Genomic DNA, 17,934 nt, shown 5'->3' with positions numbered 1-17,934 from the left:
TTCTCATTATAGTTAACTGATGCTGGCGGTAGGGTTCTCCCTAACAACGAACCAAGTGCATTTTACCTTTTTCCTCGTCTTTGTTTTCATCCAGTGTTTTAAAATACCTATCCAATGTCTTTCATAGCTCCCTTGTTTTCTATTTCTGTTTTGAAACATGGCTGTAAACCTTCCTTAGAAGACAATTTCAAATCTTTCCCTGATACATTTCTGAAGCCAACATTTTTAACAGGAATAGTTTTGGCATCTGAATTAGTGCATTAGGCAGATCTTGCTGCATTTGGTTATGGCTGAGTCATACTTTGCCTTGTGCCTTGAAGGTTTCTCTGCAACGTGAGCTACAGTCTTTGCAAACTACCCCTCAGTCTTCTAACAAACTCCCATTTTTTTTCTTGAATGCTGAGACTGGGGAGCAGATGAATAGTTGGACTTTGACCCTTCCTTATTAAGGGTTGGAGCGATGTGTCATTCTCTAAGAAGTATCACTTACATTTAAAATGAACTGCAAATTCCTTAATGCCCTGTATAAATTTCCTTTTTTCCCCTTGCAATCTGGCTTTTGGAAGAATTCCCATAATCCTGTCTCAGCGAGAGGCGTACTGTAAGCCTAATCACTGTGGCATTGAGAACCCTGTTCTGGGTGATGGGTTTTTCGCTTAAATTTCATCTGTTGACAAGCTGGAATCCTTTGCATTCTTGTGCTTCACTCACTTGCTGTGTTGGCTCTTGAAGGCTATTTTTGAAAAGGAAAGTTTATTTTTGTCCCCAGAATAACAGATGAGTTTCTGGAAAAAATACTAAGCACAGGTTTATGCTTTTTTTTAACCCATTCTATTTACCAAACGTCCTCATATATTGTTAAAGTTGAGTTACATAATTCAGTTGAGCAGAAGGTGTTTAATTAGTAAAATATTTTAAAAATTCTTGAAGAATAAGTTGAATTTTAATTCTGCTCTGTTTTAAAAATAGAATTGATCACAATGAATAACAAGAATTATATCAAAACGGCTTCCCTTTTTTTCCTCACTCTATTTTCTCAATTCTCTTACAAAAGAAAGATTTAGAAATCTAAATAAAGCACAGTTGAGTCTCATCCTTCACTGAATCCTTGGGCTGACTAAGAATATATATAAAAAGAATTGGACCCTATATTTATGCAGATTTTATGGTATTTTAAATCTCAGCACTTGAAACCTAGTGTGGTATGGGTAAATAACACTTCTGTAGCAGTCTGACAAGTTTTAAATGTCATTTCAGGCATATTGAACTAGAATGAACAGAGAAGCATGGGCATTATTTGTGATAAGTAAAATCAGCATATAAACAAATATTTACTGAAAATGGTAAATCTCCTGACCCAAGAAATTGGATCTGAAACTTTTCATTTGTACTCATTGCAAACCAGTGCCTGGCTTCCTGATTTCAGCTCTAAAAGAGCTGATGCTCCTTCTCATGTACTTTTCAGCTTACACTGCTCTGAACTTTCATTGTGTTGTGTTGTAAGAAGTTGTGTCCTTTTTCCCCCTAGAGATTACTTGTTAGATATCAGTAAATAGAACTGAATTAAGTAGTATTACCTTTTCATTAAAACACTGTATGTAAAATAACAATAAATGCTATGCGTCATAAGCTAGGGCATATCTAGGAACTTTATATTAAACTAGAGAAGTTTCATTGTGTTTTTATCAGGTTGTTTTTTGTTTTTGTTTTCTAATTACTTTTTCAGGAGATATTTAGACCTGTACTGAGCAAAGTAGTGCTTTGTTTCACTGATTCTATATTAATTTCTTACAGATGAACAGTGACGCCAGGAGTAACTCCAGTGTCAGATTTCTGGAAGAAAATGCTAATGGCTATCATTCTTCCAGTGATTTAAATTTTTTCCTTCTCCTTTTTCCTTAAGGAAAACAAGATACAGATCTATACAAGAAATTAGATCTTGGTATAAAGATAGATCTAGAATGATTTAAACCTTAGAATAGCTGACAACATCTTTAAATCAATGGATTAAAAAAAAAAAATATTTGGAAATCATCCAAAAGATGTAGCAAAGGCGGTGAAGTTGCCAGATTGTTAAAATTAATGTTTTAATCTCATTTGAAACAGCAACAGTTATCATCTTAGTTCTTTCGTAAAGTGAAAACATGTCATTCAGTCCAGTAAGAATTTCTTAAATTGAGAAATAAACATCTCTTCTAAAAATCATGCTGTGAATGGTGCTATGATGATTTCCTAGTTTAAGACCTTAAGTCTAGCTTTATTTAGTAAGAAACTAAATACATGATAAACAATTCAATTTGAGAAACCAACTAATTTTAAGCATGGTTTATTTTAAAGTAATTTGTACTATCCTTGTAAGTGTTTTGGTTTTTTAAAGTATAAATACTTTGATTTCTACATTTTAATTTATGGCTGTTTAAGGTGCTCCGATTAAGTCTGTTTCAGTATACTGTAACTGCCTTCCCAACCCCCCTTTGCAAAAGGGGAAAGATTTCATATGACGTCCATGTTTTTGGTTAGTGTGTTAAATTTTTTTCCCCAGAAGAATGAACCTCCTACATTTGTCTCTATAGTTAAAATAACACCATTGTTTTGGGTACCAGAGATGTGTTCAATAACAGCTGGCATCCTCAGCTTTGCAGAGAACAGAATTTTAGACATCTTTCAGTAAGTTGGGTGTGGTGAGGGCGTTTTGTCCTGGTTTTTTCCCTCTGTTTAATTTTGTTTGCCCTGTTTCTTCTGCCAGGTGCATTAAAATTTCTAGTTATTCATAATGAGTTATGCACTATGCAGTGATCCTGCAGGCTGCTGGTGTGGAGCATGGAAAGGTACTGAAAGGTGACCCTGACCTCTGGGCTGTGGTTCGACAGGGAATTAAGCTGATCTAACAGCTCACTGCTATTGAAGGGGGAAAGGTTTGATTTCCCTTTCCTCCCTTCCTTGCAGTCTTACCACTACTTCTTCCGCACACCTTCCTGTTGGAATCTTTGCTGAGCTGACCTAGCTCTTTACTCCAGCAGAAAGCTTTACTTCCTCTGGTTATTTTATTGCTAGATGATTTGTCTCACTGAGAGGAATCTGAAAAGCACCCAGAGCAGTACAATGTAAAGAGGCAAAAGCCAAGGAAAGAAAGAGGAGGAGCTTGACTACTTGGAACCTCCCCCTTGCACACGTACATGAGCAGTACGGGGTAGTAGGCTGAGTCTCTGTATTTGAAGTCAGTGGGACAAAGTAACCAATTGGATTCTGTTGCAGTAATTACTCAGCCCTATTTTAGGGCCCAAATTCAGCCTAAAGATTCTTGTGAATTTCACAGCCATATCCTATGTACACGGAGCAAATGTATCCTTTAATGACAGAATTTCTTTCTGCAAGTGTAACTCATTTTAAACTGCCACGAGATAACTCTAAAGCTTCCTTCTGCAGCTGACTGAGGCAAGATCTGACCAAACACATTAGGAACTCATTCAAAGGAAGTATGTTTGTTGACCACCTTGCAAGATTAGATCTTTAATAAGATCTCTGTAATAAATAAAGACCCTTCTCAGCTGTTCTTCAGCACACGCTACACTTTGATCTTTATTTTGCTTCATTTGGTGGAGAGAGTATTTATATCACTGGTTTACTAATGTCAAGCCTGTCTGGCCTTTTCTTTTTTGCTAATAGTTTTGTGTAATTCATACGTATTTTTGTTGCAACATGGTGATTCAATTAAGTGGCAAGCATTACCAATTATACTTTGCTCATAACCTTTTTATGTGCTTGCTGTAGACTTGTGTTGGGTTTGTCACTTTATGAGAATCTATAAGAATATAAGATGGGGTAGTTGAACAAAGTCCCTTAATCAGACTCTTATTCTCTAGTGCAGAATTGATTTTTGAGATATAAGTATCCCCATAATGTAAAAACCCAGACCAGTGGATCAGGCTTGCCCCACCCCCACCTCAACCTTGAGTTCAGCCTTATCATTGCTCCAACCAATCTCTACTATCAAGTAGATGTACTCTGACTCAAAATCAATGGAAACTCCTTTCCCTAGGTGTGAACGTTAGCCAGGGCAGACTTGTGATAACTAGTCTTTGTGTATGGTACCTAGAAGCAGCAAGCTGAGTTATCGAGGTGCAGTTTTGTACTGAGCTGCTGAATGAGCATCAAAGGTGAATATGGACTGGCTGATGCATCCTAAGTTTCTTCCACTGACTTTTAGCTTTGCCAACAATAATTCTGAGTTGAGTAATTCTTGCCACACTTCTGCTTTTGCTTGATTTTACTTTTTTCTCTCTTCTCCACCATCTTGTTGTAAGGGTTCATTTCTCTTTACAGAAGTGGATCCCAAAACATTTTGAGAGCCCTGCTAAAAATGCAGACACACAGATACACACTTGCACTCTGACTCTGGTTTTCTTTACTGAGGGAACTTCTTGTCTCAGACTCAGTAACAAAGACTGAAAATCTAGCAAGTGTTGTTTTCTGTGAGGGACAAGCATATGCAATATGATACAGGCTTTTATATGGTGAATGACAAAAGTGGATGCAGTAAGATTTCAGAGACAGCATTCAATAATTTCCTACCTTTTGAGTACAAGCAACCATGTTTTTAATATTTTTTCAAATCTGTGCAAGAAATATTATTTTTTATGTCAACAGTGGAGAAACTGTTGTGATTTTCCATCTGTCTTTATCCAGATAAGTGCTGCTCTGCTTCAGACCACAGTGTCAGCTGGGAAGCCCCTTGCATAGCTGCTCAGTTGTCATAACAAAAAATTGTTTCTCCCACCTACCAGCCCTATTTACTTCCTCTTCTGTTTTGGAGACATCAGGCAGTTTTTTAGTGCTTGGGCCATAACGCAGTTTGAAAAGGAAGTCAGTCATGCTACAGGGTGAAAACAAGGCAGAGTGATGCTTGGTTATGCACTTCTTTGTTATTGTTACAAGGATACAGCATCCCTCTGTTGTTCACCTCAAAAATTAGTCTAGACAGTAGATGTCAGCAGTTACGGGAATACAAATTAAAGTACTGAGGAGCGGTCACACTCTTGTCTTTCTGCTGTGCCTTGAGCTACAGAAACTTGCCACAGGGAAAGTGAGGTCTATATTTGCTGAGAGTGTTTATCAGATGTCTCCGTGGGGTTTATTACTGTGTATTATTTATTTGTTAACAGTTTCACAGTGGCAGTGTGGGAGGGCCCTAAGGGCAGGACCAAATTGCAGCACTAATGGTGGGTGAAGTCAGATCCTTTCCCAATTTGATTACATTTATAAGGTAAAAACTTTAAAATGTGAATGAGGGAACTGGGAGAACCAGAACGGCAGAATGGGAAGCAGAAGAACAAAAATAAGAATGCCAAGGACCCAGAGATAGAGAAGAGTGCATGGCTTTCTCAACCTGTCCTCCTTGGTGAGAGCTGAGACATGTTTATAGGAGTGTGTACGCTGCCATTACTTGGTTAAATACCGTGCTTTAAACATAAAATGGAAAAGGGGATGGTGCATTTCAATGCTGTTCATTTTGTACTTTTCACAAGCTGCCACTTTTAAAAATGTTTGGGCAGGTTCTTTGAGGGTGAAGAGTAAGTGTAGGAGCAAGTACAGAAATTTACTTCTGTGTATGTCAAACTTTCACACGTGCATCTGTAAGTGTAGTGCATACATATGAGCTGGTAGGAGGCTTTCTTCAAACAGAAGGGGGGGGTCGGCTCTTTGCTGAGAGATGCTTTAAATGTAGATCTTTTGGAAAATCTAAAAATGAACTGGTGCTAGTGCAAGACAGCGTTTTGTTGGGTGTATGTTTAGTAAGGCATCAATAGAGAAGATGAGTATCTTCTCAAATACTGTATATAGCATTTATTCCTAAATTCAGAAGCAAGTTCTATTTGTGAAAATAGATCTTAACTGACAGCTGCTTGATTTTAATTGTGCGGTCCTCTTTTTATAGGAGTGATGTAGGGAATTACTGGTCATTTGTATCATCCTGTCCCTTGGAACAATATTGTCAGTTCCCGCCTTCATGTGTGAACCTTCCAGGAGCTAATTTTTACCTTTGCTTTGGAAGGAAAATATATACCTTGAAAAGAAACAGGAGATGACCTCAGGCCAGAGTTCAGCTTGAGGCCAAGAGAGGGAACAACTGCAAGCAAAATAAAATGACAGAAAATAAAGCAAAGTAAGGTAAAGAGGACTGGTTCTGGGTTAGAGCTAGAGGAAGAACAGAGCAAACAGCAATGATTGCTATGATTACTGAAGGGTACAGTATGTGTTGACAGCAAATGAAATTTATTATTCCATTTGCTATGGCAGTTGTTGAAGGATAAGATTTGGTAGCACAACTTGTTCACTTTCCACTTGCAGGATTGTTCCTTATCTAGTTACTGTTATAGCTCTGGGGATTCCGGTATTTCTTTGGGATTATTTAATAAATAGATATTTTGCATGTGTATTTAAACGGAATTCTTTATTTTTGTTGCTTTTCTGTTCTCTGGTACATTCTCTACTCTTATCCTATCCAATATCTGCCTCAGCTTCAGAATGCAGGAGTAGGTGTTATATTGACGTGTGGTGGATTGACCCTGGCTGGATACCAGGTGCCCACCAAATCCATTCTGTCACTCCCCCTCCTCAGCTGGACAGGGGAGAGAAAATATAACAAAAAGCTTGTGGGTTGAGATAAGGAGAAGGAGAGATCATTCACCAATTACCATTGTGGGCATAACAGACTCAATTTGGGGAAATTAGCTTAATTAATTACCAGGCAAATCAGAGTAGGGTAATGAGAAATAAAACCAAATCCTAAAAACACCTTCCCCCCACCACTCCCTACTTCCTGGGCTCATCTTCACTCCCAATTTCTCTCCTTCCTCCCCCACAGCAGCACAGGGAGATGGGGAAATGAGGGTTGCAGTCAGTTCATCACATGTTGTCTCTGCTGCTCCTTCTTCCTCATGGGGAAAACTCCTCACACTCTTCCCCTGCTCCAATGTGAGTCCTTCCCACGGGCTGCAGTTCTTCATGAACTGCTCTAGTGTGGGTGCGTTCTGTGGGATGCAGTCCTTCAGGAACAGACTGCTCTGGTGTGGCTCCCTTCCATGGGGTCACAAGTCCTGCCAGCAAACATGCTCCAGTGTGGGCTCCTCTCTCCATGGGTCCTGCCAGCAGCCTCCTCCAGCACAGGCTTCCCACAGGGTCACAGCCTCCTTCTGGCACATCCACCTGCCCTGGCATGGGGTCCTCCATGGGCTGCAGGTGGATATCTGCTCCGCCAAGGACCTCCATGGCCTGCCCGGGGACAGCCTGCCTCACCATGCTCTTCACCACGGGCTGCAGGGCAATCTCTACTCCAGCACCTGGAGCACCTCCTTCCCCTCCCCCTCCTTCTCCACTGCCCTTGGTGTCTGCAGAGGTGCTTCTCTCACATATTCTCACTCCTCTCTGGCTGCAGTTGCACAGGGTTGTTTCTTTTTTTTCCCAGCCACCCCACCCCCACCTCCAGGATAAATGTTACCCCACAGGTGCTGCCACTCTCTCTGATGGGCTTGGTCTTGGCCATGAGCAGTGGGCCCATTTTGGAGCTGGCTGGCATTGGCTCTGTTGGACATGGGGGAAGCTTCTAGGAGCTTCTCACAGAAGCCACCCTTGTAGCCCCCTTAGTACCAAAACCTTGCCAGGCAAACCAAATACAACGTCAGCCTCTCATCGGCTGCCTTTCCCTTGCTCCTGCTGCTCTTCGAGCCTAACTTCTACCATCCCTAATGAGCACATGTAGTCTCTCCCTTTGTTTCTGCAGTCTCCCAAACACACTTTTGTCAGTATTACCCATTAACAATGTGTATTAGCAAACATTTTAGAAGTTGCCTCACTGCTTGGACCCAACCCGTCTTCATTTCTACTGCTCACTTTAAAAATTGAATAAGTTGACATGCTGTTTGGCAGAGCTTTGTCACAATTTTCTGCCTTTCCTCCGTCCCATCTGCTCCCCCAGCTGCTCAGTCACACCCTGCCCTCCATTTTCAGTGCACCTAACTGCAGATAGATAAAATAGCTGGTAACTGTTAGTCAGGATGTGTTGCTTCCCTTCCCACCATCCCATATGCTCCTCGCTCTCTTTTAGCTTTTCACCCATGCTCTTGTTTTTTTGCTGTCCCATTATTTTTGGCAAAAGGCTGCATTGCAGATGACCCAGATCCAGGGGATGCATTGAGGTGTTTGCTTTTGTGGTAATGGGGTGATTACCGGGGTTCAGGGATAGATATTGACGAGTTGGCCTGTCATTTATCTAAGAACATTTTCTAAAAGAAAGTGCTTAGGAGTGCTTGTAAGATTAACTGGGTGGTCTCTGTTGTTTCTGTAGAGAAGGAAATAAATTTGGGCCTTACTCTTCAGCTGTCATGCAATGGGGGATGAAACCCAAAGTTCAGATCCTTAAATTGCACCGGTAAAAGGAATCCCAGTAAGCAATTTAAGGTTTTTTCCAAACATTTTCCTGATACACATAATGGTACCACCTGTGCCCCTCCTGTACTGCAGCAACTTTACCCACAAACTTTTTACCCATCCATCCTCTCCCCCCAAAACTCCTTGCAAACCCTATGTAACAGACCATTGCGAAGAATGTTTTATTTAGTTTTTGTGATGTAAAGATAAGTCAACATTACATTAGCTTTTAAGCGTTGCTTCTATAGTAAAAACCTTCAGGAAATTGAAAGGATGGAGCTTTAATAACTGTAGAAAGCATACTTATTCCCTCTCATACACTAGTAGAGGCAGCAAAAGATAATGCAGGACTAGGTATTATATTCATGGTAGTTAATTTGCCTGATTTCTTCAACACAACAAATAGTGCAGTTTATGTATCTTATTTTAAAATTATTATGGATAAGTTGGCTGATAGGTTTAAGCGGGAGAGGATGAAATCTGTGGAACAGGTAGTAATTACATATTACACGTTTAGACAACTCTTCTAAAAATTGTAGTAGATTATTTTGACCCTTTGAAAATCAAAGGCAGATGAAAATAGAATAATGTAATCTGTAGTGTTGCAGTTTGTAGTATCAAGCACATGTTTCATGTCACTCTGGCCATAGTATCTGACAGTCTTACGCCACAGTGCATATGTTCCCATGAGAAATATTCAACTGCTTCTCCAATTTTACCATACGCTCTTATTTTGCCATGTGCTTGGATTATCAAGTCTCTGAAAGAGTAGTTCAAAAAGAAACAAATGTTGTGAATCTCTGTTTTAGTCCATGAAGATGGACGCTTGTTTGCAGCAAATTTAATTCCTTTATGTGGGACTTGTTAAAGTATTTTTAGTATGAGCAAGCTTGATAATGTTGCTGACTTTATGTAGAAGGTTTTTTTAATCTGTCCCAGAGCAGCTATATAAATGAGATGTGTTGTGAATGCAGCACGCATAGATATTTTCCATCTTCAGAGCACTTGCCAAGGAGTTACCAGATACTGTCTGTCAGGGGAAGCTTCTTGCCACATGTGACCCTGCCATCAGGCTGGGTTTGCAGTTTGGTGGAAAACATGCACCCTAGTTCCCAAGCCCTCTCTGAAACAGCATGATGTATGTGACCTGCTCCCAGAACAAGCTACTGCAAATGGATTCAGCAGCCCTCTGAATAATGAGCATTTGGGACATGCCAAATCACCACGGTGCCACCACTGTTGCTAGAAAAAGTTGAAGAATGGTTGCTGTAGGAAGATATAGGATTGGGTCCCTGATAAAATACTGGGGAATATATTTCTGTAAAAGACGACTTCAGCATGACATTTTGTATAGACCTGCATAGTTTTGACTGCTCTACAGAATTTGGTCTTGGGTGTCTCCTCAATTTCCACATGGAAGGGTGGATGACTTATTCTGATCAGTGTTCCCCAAAGTATTTTCTCTGTTGTTGGCTAGCTAGGAAGTATAAATACATTTAGAAAAACACTTCTGAACCCTCAATTTAATGTCACTATGCCATTCAGTAATATCATTATACACAGTCCTGAAAATCAATAGAAGTGCAAATTTATTGATGATTAGAACTAACTCACCTTAGAGAGAAGTTCTTTTACGTGATGCTCTGCTGTCTGAAGCCACTTCCCCTGCCATGCTAGTTTGTTTTGCACTCATAGTGGTGTAATTACCTTGTAAAGCAAATGAGATTAGCATTTTCTCTCATGTTCTTCAAAATTCCACCATGTTCTTTAACTTGACTCAATTCTAACCTAAATGATCTATTCTGATGTGTGTTGTCCTTCATAAGCTATCTTTTTCAAGAAACAACCATTGTACAAGCTTCCTGTTGCTAGCCTGGTTTTCACTTTTGGGCTAAATGTGACATGCATGCAGAGCTGGAAGTGGAGTTAGGAATAGCAATAGGAATGTTTGGACTGGGCAAAGCCTTCTCACACCTGTCTTCTTCCACCCCTCTCAAACACATATACAGATTTACTTTTCAAGGTACCCCACTACATGATATTTTTGTAAGATGACTGAGAAGGCCTAGTTGAGAGACATCTGATGGTAGCCAATTTTGTTAGATCCAACAAGGTGCAGAGAGGTTTTTCCCAACATCTGGCAAAAATGTCATTTACAGCAGGAATTGGATTAGAATAATAACCCAAACTCCATTCAGTTCCAGGAAAGTTGGCCTGAGGCAACCTTTGTAAGTCGCCTCCTATGTCATGCCACATGCCTTTGGACTGAACTTGACAATACATCTACTTTTTTGTGTGGTTTAAATGTCCGTTTATTTCACAGTGTGTGGGGAGGTGGGGGTGGGGGTGATTACTAAAAGTAAAGTATGATGAAGTATTGATGCAAGATTAGAAAGATGGCGCGCTATGGAAGGAAGCAAATACAAGGGTTTCAGTCAGGCAGCCACAGCTTCACTGTCATTGTAACACTAGGTGCTCTTTCACCACTCTATCTTCTGACTGTACTTCCAACAGGAAAAGAGGAGAGAGAAAGAGATGGCAGTAAAATCCAGAGAAACACCACAAATCCATACCAGCTGCTTGTATTGTTGCAATGGAACACACTGTTAAAAGCATTAAACAGCATAATGAAGAATTGTAGGTGTGGAGGGTTTTTTAATTTTGTCTGCTTTGGTGAAAGCAACTTGCTGTATATTCGGAAAAATCTATATGCTGATAGATATTTAAATCACAAATGTTATGGATTATCTAGACCAGCCTCCTGCCTTTTTCATGGGTAAATTAATGCTTCCAGTGTATTAATTTGGGCACAATTGCTCCTCAGGTACATTCATAGTTAGCTTTTTCTAGATGACATGAGATGTTTAAAGAACAGGTTCTTTTTTTACCTTCGTTGCAGCTGGGTAAAAGCTGCATTGACATCAAAGACTCTCAGAAAAGCGTATACTGCTTTTTGGATCAATGCCTAGCAAAGTTAATGGAAATTAGCTACAGCAAAAGCCAGAAAGGATTCAGTGTTTGTCTAAATGGTTTCTGTCTTAAATTGCTACCTCATACCTTATAAGTGACCAATGGCTTTTATGGTCAGTACTAAAGTTAACTTGTATTGTTTAGCATAGATCACTTTTGTAGAGAGTGATGTATTATATGTGCAGTTTTATTTTTTAGTAACTGTATTAATTTTTTTTTTAAAAGTGGCAGAGCTTTTTTAGCTGTTCTTGTTGTTTGTCTTAGTTGTACTGCTCTGGGTTGCAAAACAGTGCTTTGGTGGAAAATGCAGTTGAACACCAGCTATCTGATGGGTTGTCCATCTAACTCTTTCTACAGATTTACCAGAAGATTGTTTTCCCTTTCCTAATTAAAACTCTTCCTCTATAGAGTTGACAGATAAGTTTGATAGAAAAAGGAAGAGTGAAAGGTAGATCTGGTGATATGCTATGCTCTAAAGATAAGCTACAGCTCAATCAGAATTAATTAGCAGGGTGTAAGAAGAGAGTAAGTTTGGTGACTCTTAACACAAAAGGTCAAGCCAGCATGATCATAACTGCTCCTTATTTAAACTTGGTTGTTAACATGGATTTAACAGTAAGATTTCTAACATTTTCTCTGTGTGCATACATTTATGCATTCTGAAAAGGCATATATTTTTCATGTATGGGACCATGCATTCATACTGTGCATTGCAGGAGGAGACAAACTTTAGGTATCCTCTAGCTGTGTGTGAACTGAAGAAGAATGTTTTGGAAGTCCAAGTACTAGAAAGGGAGAAAGTTATTTCACTAAGTAACCATTGGTGTCTGTGAATATTTATATAATTATCTTATATTCTCTACCCTTCTCCTTTGATACCCTAGTTTTCATCGAGAATTTTCAGAGAAAAATCTATCTCTTTTCATATATGAACATTTTTCATAGCATTGTATGGAAGATTGACTATTGCTGTACTGTGCATACAGCCTGATACAGAGTACTTTTCCTTGAAGCTTATCTATCCCCATTTTTGCGCTGACTCAGACTGACTCATACACTAGATATAGTTCTGACTGGGGCTAACGTTCAATTTACCGGAGATCTGCTTTGCAGTAATATGTTAAAATTGTATTTTTACGCTTGTAACTGTCATTTATTTGAAGATTTGTCACTTTATAATCTAGCAGTTGAAACATTTGTTTTGATGCTTACAAAACTAGCAATTTAATTGTCTAGGAATGTATTTTTAGGTCTGTTTTGAGCATATGTTTATGTTGTTTCAGGTATCTGAGCATGAATTTTGGTCTAGCTTCAGCCATTAAAGATTAATTACTGCTCTCTTTTTTTTTTTTTTGATGTTGCAGTCACAAGACTTTGTTTTCTGCAACATCAATGGTTATGATGTGAAGGCTGAGCAGCTTCTGATACTTTCCTTAGCTCCCATGGCCTGGTGGATGCTCATCTCTTCGCATGAAATATTCAGTCTTTTGCAGATTCAGGCGCTATGCTAAGGCGCTTTCAGCCTGGGGTCATGATGAGCAAGATATTTCTCTGTATGCAGTAATGAGACAGTATTTCCTTGTGATGTGCTATAATGCTCTTTAAAATTTGTTCTAACAACTGAATATTGGAGGAAGTTAAACTTTCTCATCCTTCTTTCACCATCTTCTTGCAGTCTCTGTGGTGCACTCACACCTCAGTTGATAATGCAAAATATAGGTTCACAAAAATGTGAAGTAGTGTATGGTGGAGAGAGACCTACTTTGTGTCATTAAAACAGCAGTACCAAAAACTTTACAACAGATATTTACACTTCTTGAACACTGAAAAAAAATTTTGGAATTGCATGCGTATTTAAATCTTTTGTTTTTTATACGAAAGTATCTGTTTATTAAGACTCATTGCAATAACCAGTTCTGATCTGACTCTAGAATCTTTCAGTGAAGTCTTATTAATCAAAGCATTACTAACTTACAAAGTTGTTGGATGCTGTTGTTTTGCACTGAAGTGCTTTGCTCCATGTTGGAACCTTTTGGATAGTATTACCCACCCCAGAAGCATGTTGTTATGTCCATCAGCAAAAATTCATCATGGAGTACATTTAATAAGAAAATAATTAAGACATAGAATGTGTAGACCTGTGTCCAGTTCTGGGCTCCCCACTACAAGACAGACCATGGACATGCTGGAGTGAGTCCAGCAAAGGGCCGCAAAGATGGTGAAGGGACTGATGCCATAGAGGGGAGCCTGAGAGAGCTGGGACTGTTCAACCTGGAGAAGAGAAGGCTCGGGGGGATCTTAGCCACGTGTATAAATACCTAATTGTAGGGGGGAAGAAGACAAAGCCAGACTCTTCTCAGTGGTATTTAGTGACAATACAAAAAGCAAGAGGCACAATCTGAAATGCAAGAAACTCCATTTAAACATAAGAAAATCCTTTTTATTGTGAGGGTACTCAAACATCAGCACAGGTTCCCAGTGAGGTTGTGCAGTCTCCGTCGTGGAGATATTCAAAACCTGAGCGGACAGTCCTGAGCAGCCTGCTCTAGCTGACCCTGCTTTGATGACCTTTCTAGGTAACCTCCAGAGGTCCCTTCCAACCTCAGTTATGATTCAACACCGCTTTTTATCATGGAGTCTTACCCAAACTTAAATGGCATTGGTGGGAGTTGTGGTAGATGTTTTTAAAGCTTTGGGATCTGTTCCATAAGGATTTGAACTTCTGTATAAAAGTTGTTTGTTGTAACTAAAATGTTGTCTTCTGATGTTGCTTGAAAAATTGTAGGGGTTGTTAACTTCATCTGCACCTTTTCTTTTGCCCCTCAGGAGCGCTTCTTCTCACCAAGAATTCGTCGTCGACTTCATGCTGTCCTAGCATCTGTTTGCACTTCAATGTTGATTTTATCAAATCTAATATTTCTTGGAGGAAATCATGTTGGAAGGATCTACTGGAATAGGATCTTTATGGAAGGCAAGTTTATTTTTATGTGCTTTCTAGATAACAGAAGTTTCCAAATATTACCTTGGGTGGGCTGAGCCAGGTTCTTTTCTCAGTGCACTAGCTGGGAGTAACTTTTTTTCCTGTTCCTGTTCGAAACCATCAAAAATCTGTCTGACAAAATCTAAATAACTCTGCAGGCTGTGTAACTACAAATAAAATTGACTTTAGCCCATCAATTCTAGAAAGAGGCTTCTCTATCAGTGAAATCACTGAAAATCGAATCACTGAAAATTGAATAATAAATGTGTGACAAGTTAGCCAAGTTAGATTCTTTTTTCCTGCTCTGCATTTCATGTACATTAGTAAGGATAGGTGTACTAAAGCCAACTTAGTAGATTCTGTGGAATGTTAGTGAATGAGATCTGCAAAATACAACATAATTGAGCAATTAAGTTTTTTTTGTAGTGGATTTGTCAGGGTACAGACCATCTGACTATTGAGGACAAGGTTTGAGGACAGGGAAACTTGGGTAACAGTATAAGCGTGTGGTGTTGCTGAATAAGTAGTATGCAACATTGTGCTGTGAGCTGACTCAGGAGACAAATCCAGCTTTAATTTTTTTGCCAGAGCTCAACATAAGCAGGACCAGTTTTCTTGTTAGGTCTTATTGCTGCCAGAGCCCTATGTTGTCAAATAAAGGTCTTGTAGAAGAATTTTTCTTCCTCATGAGGGAAGTACTAATAGGCTTCTGTGCCAAGAAGTGCTCTCCTACAAAGACGACCACTGTCTGTTGCTCCTTCGTGCAGTGTTTTCTCCCCTTGTTCCTTGCAGTGGTTTAAAGGTCAGCTCTGGAGTTCCAAGGTCCTATTTAAGCATCACAAAATAATGAAATTATTAAAGAGCAAGTTATGTACATAAACGGAGTGATTTATCTTCTGAGCTTAAGCAAAAAAATACTCAAACAGCCCTAAGAAAGGTACATTTTTAGCATAAAATATAGTGAAGCTTTTTGTTAATACTGGGCAGGGAAGATGGACTGAAATACTTGCTCACGTTTGGGTTTTGCTCTTAAAAGATAAAAGGTTTTTCTTCTGTTTCTTTGAAAAGGCTTCATGTTCTCTTCAACTGTTTCCTCCCAGTTAGTTGGCTGATAGTTTCAGTAGAAAAAAATAGCTGAGAGGGTAAGTTTGGAAGTTAAGTTAGACATCACTTTTCCTTTTTTTTTTTTTAAAAAAAAGGACTAGTGAAATTGTCCATTTCAGGTTCATGCAAATTATTTTCTTAATGCAAATTGTATATTATATATGGAGAAAGTATGCCTTCCACTTCAGAAGAGTTAGTAGCTGGCAGAATGCTGGGGTTTGCATCTGATGAAGGACAATGTATTAGCAAGTAGAACAGTATTTAATTAAACCAGATCAATTATTGATTGTTTTTCTAGGTTTGGTTTTGTGGGTTTTTTTTTAATAGTTCTTTGATCTATTGCTCTGCATGTAACTGGAGTACATATAGTTACTTCAGTATTAAGTACCAGGTGCCTAAGACAGGAATAGCAAACTGGTTTAGTCATTTGCAACTTTGTTTCCATGATGTGTTAATCAAATTGACTTTATTTTTAGAACATAAAAGCTTTTGCTTAGTGCTGCTTATACTCTACTAGGAGAAATCTCAGTGTTAAGTTTTATATGCCTGTATCCTTAGATCACACAGATGACTGTGAGCATATACTATTATTGCATTATGGCTTTGACAGCTCACGTGTACAAACTGAAACATCTGCTAAGATTTTATTGCATCAACACTCCTGCTCCATTGTGGTTTTCCTACTATGGAACAAATGTAGGGCAATGAAGGCCAGTCAAATCCAGCAGGACTATTCAGAATTATGGTCTTAAAGTAAATTTAAGTGCTGGTCTGTAGGAGATGTAACAAAAATCTACACATATATTTGGAGAGTGCAATGCTAAAAAGGTAAATAAACTCATATATAGCCTGCACTGTTCTGGTGAATCCTATTCATCAATATATTCAGACCAAACTAAATCCTACAATGTATACTCTTTAGTCATTCCTTTGTCAGCCCAAGGACAGATGAGATGATCTAGCTGCTTGTCTTCAACTAAAATTTTTGTCATTACCTTCACAAAAAATTAAATGGGGATGTGCTTGACTTGTTTGAAGAAGTAAGGGTGGTGGTAGTGGGTGAGTGTTCTGTGGGGCAGGAGGGTGGGGTTTTTTGGGTATTTATTTTTACACTTTCTTTCTGGTGTGATGCAAGTAATATAAATTTCCCGTGCATGAAGATTTTCTCTTGTGCTCTGTGATGTTGAAGAGCAGTTATCGACCTCCCATCGGTGTCTTGTCAAGAGCAGTCAAGAAATCTGGCAAGGGATCCCCAAGCCTCTTCTCTATATAATATCAAAATATGTGTCCTTGCACTTGGCAGGCAAAGCAATGTTATAATGTCCAGTACATTACTAAGGTCTGCTAGATACTTAGTTACTTTGAGTCAATAATTGTTAGCTTTGGGTGGAGAAGAGAGAAGATACTTGGTGTCTTTCTTCACAACCAGAAAACTGGTGAATTTCAGGTTAAAATATTAAAAATAATATTCTTGCTTTATTTAAAACCTTTTTTGATCTGTTTGAAATTAATCTTAGTTTAGGAAACCTAAGCAGGGCTTTGCACCACTCTAAAACCAAATCTAGAGAGTAGACATTTGCATTTGGAGAACACTTCTACGTTCTCAGCAACCTGGGCAGCAGGGCTTGCAATAGGTTGACTGAGGTGACAGAGGACTCTGCAGCAATAGTGTGACATAAAATCCCTCAGAAGTAAGGAAAAGAGATCAGGGAAGGAATTGAGAGCAGTGGAAACAAAGCTGTCCAGCTGCACATCAGCTGCAAAGTCAGTCAAAGTCAGTCCCTTTCCTTTGTTAAAATCCCACAGAATTATGTCTACAAAGATTTGTCCGTATAAAGGTAGGAAGAAAATAGGAAAATAGATGTGCATTTCACAGTTTGTAAATATAATTGGTGTTTGTAGATATCTAACAAAATTAGTCAAGAACATATATGCTAAACTCAAGCAATAAAAAGCATCTCAGAGCAGAAATCAGATCTCTAGGTTTAGGTGCAGCTTTACGTATTGTGCATAGCATTTTCAGGTCTGGCAAGTAAACGAACCTCAGAATATCAGTATTTTAAAACCCTAGATGCCCAGCATATAGTATTTTGTAGTCAGAAATTACGAATTCTATTGTATATCTAAAAACAGTGATTGGAGAGCAGCTTCCCATTAGCATGTGTGTGACAGCGATGCAAATTTGAAATGGCCAACTCTTAAAAGTTTTACTGAAGCTGAAGATGTACAAAATGCACTCCTAGTTTTGCTGTTTTGGTTACTGAAGAGAATCTACTGTTTTCTTTTGCAAAGACTGAGTATTATCAAAAATCTGTGCAGTTGTCTGAGAGAGGGAAGGAGAGGACATGGGTATGAAAGCAGTTAAACCCCCAGACAGCATAGTCAGAGCAAGGAGGACCATGCGCGTGAGCTACTTCTGTTATCAAATCTTTGTGGATTGCTTTCTAGGAACA

General features: G+C 39.0%; 1 protein-coding gene across 1 annotated transcript in view; it reads left to right on the top strand.

The window, feature by feature from the left end:
* The window catches only part of HHAT (hedgehog acyltransferase), a 161,487-nt gene that overhangs the window by 79,089 nt on the left and 64,464 nt on the right, over positions 1-17,934 (top strand). Inside the window, exon 11 of the mRNA XM_075088980.1 lies at positions 14,224-14,368. Coding sequence (XP_074945081.1) covers positions 14,224-14,368 — 145 coding nt within the window. The remainder of the gene's footprint in view (positions 1-14,223; positions 14,369-17,934) is intronic.

Source organism: Phalacrocorax aristotelis, chromosome 3 (genome assembly GCF_949628215.1).
Source record: "Phalacrocorax aristotelis chromosome 3, bGulAri2.1, whole genome shotgun sequence".
Lineage (NCBI taxonomy): Eukaryota > Metazoa > Chordata > Aves > Suliformes > Phalacrocoracidae > Phalacrocorax > Phalacrocorax aristotelis.
This window is presented reverse-complemented; position numbering and strand designations above follow the sequence as displayed.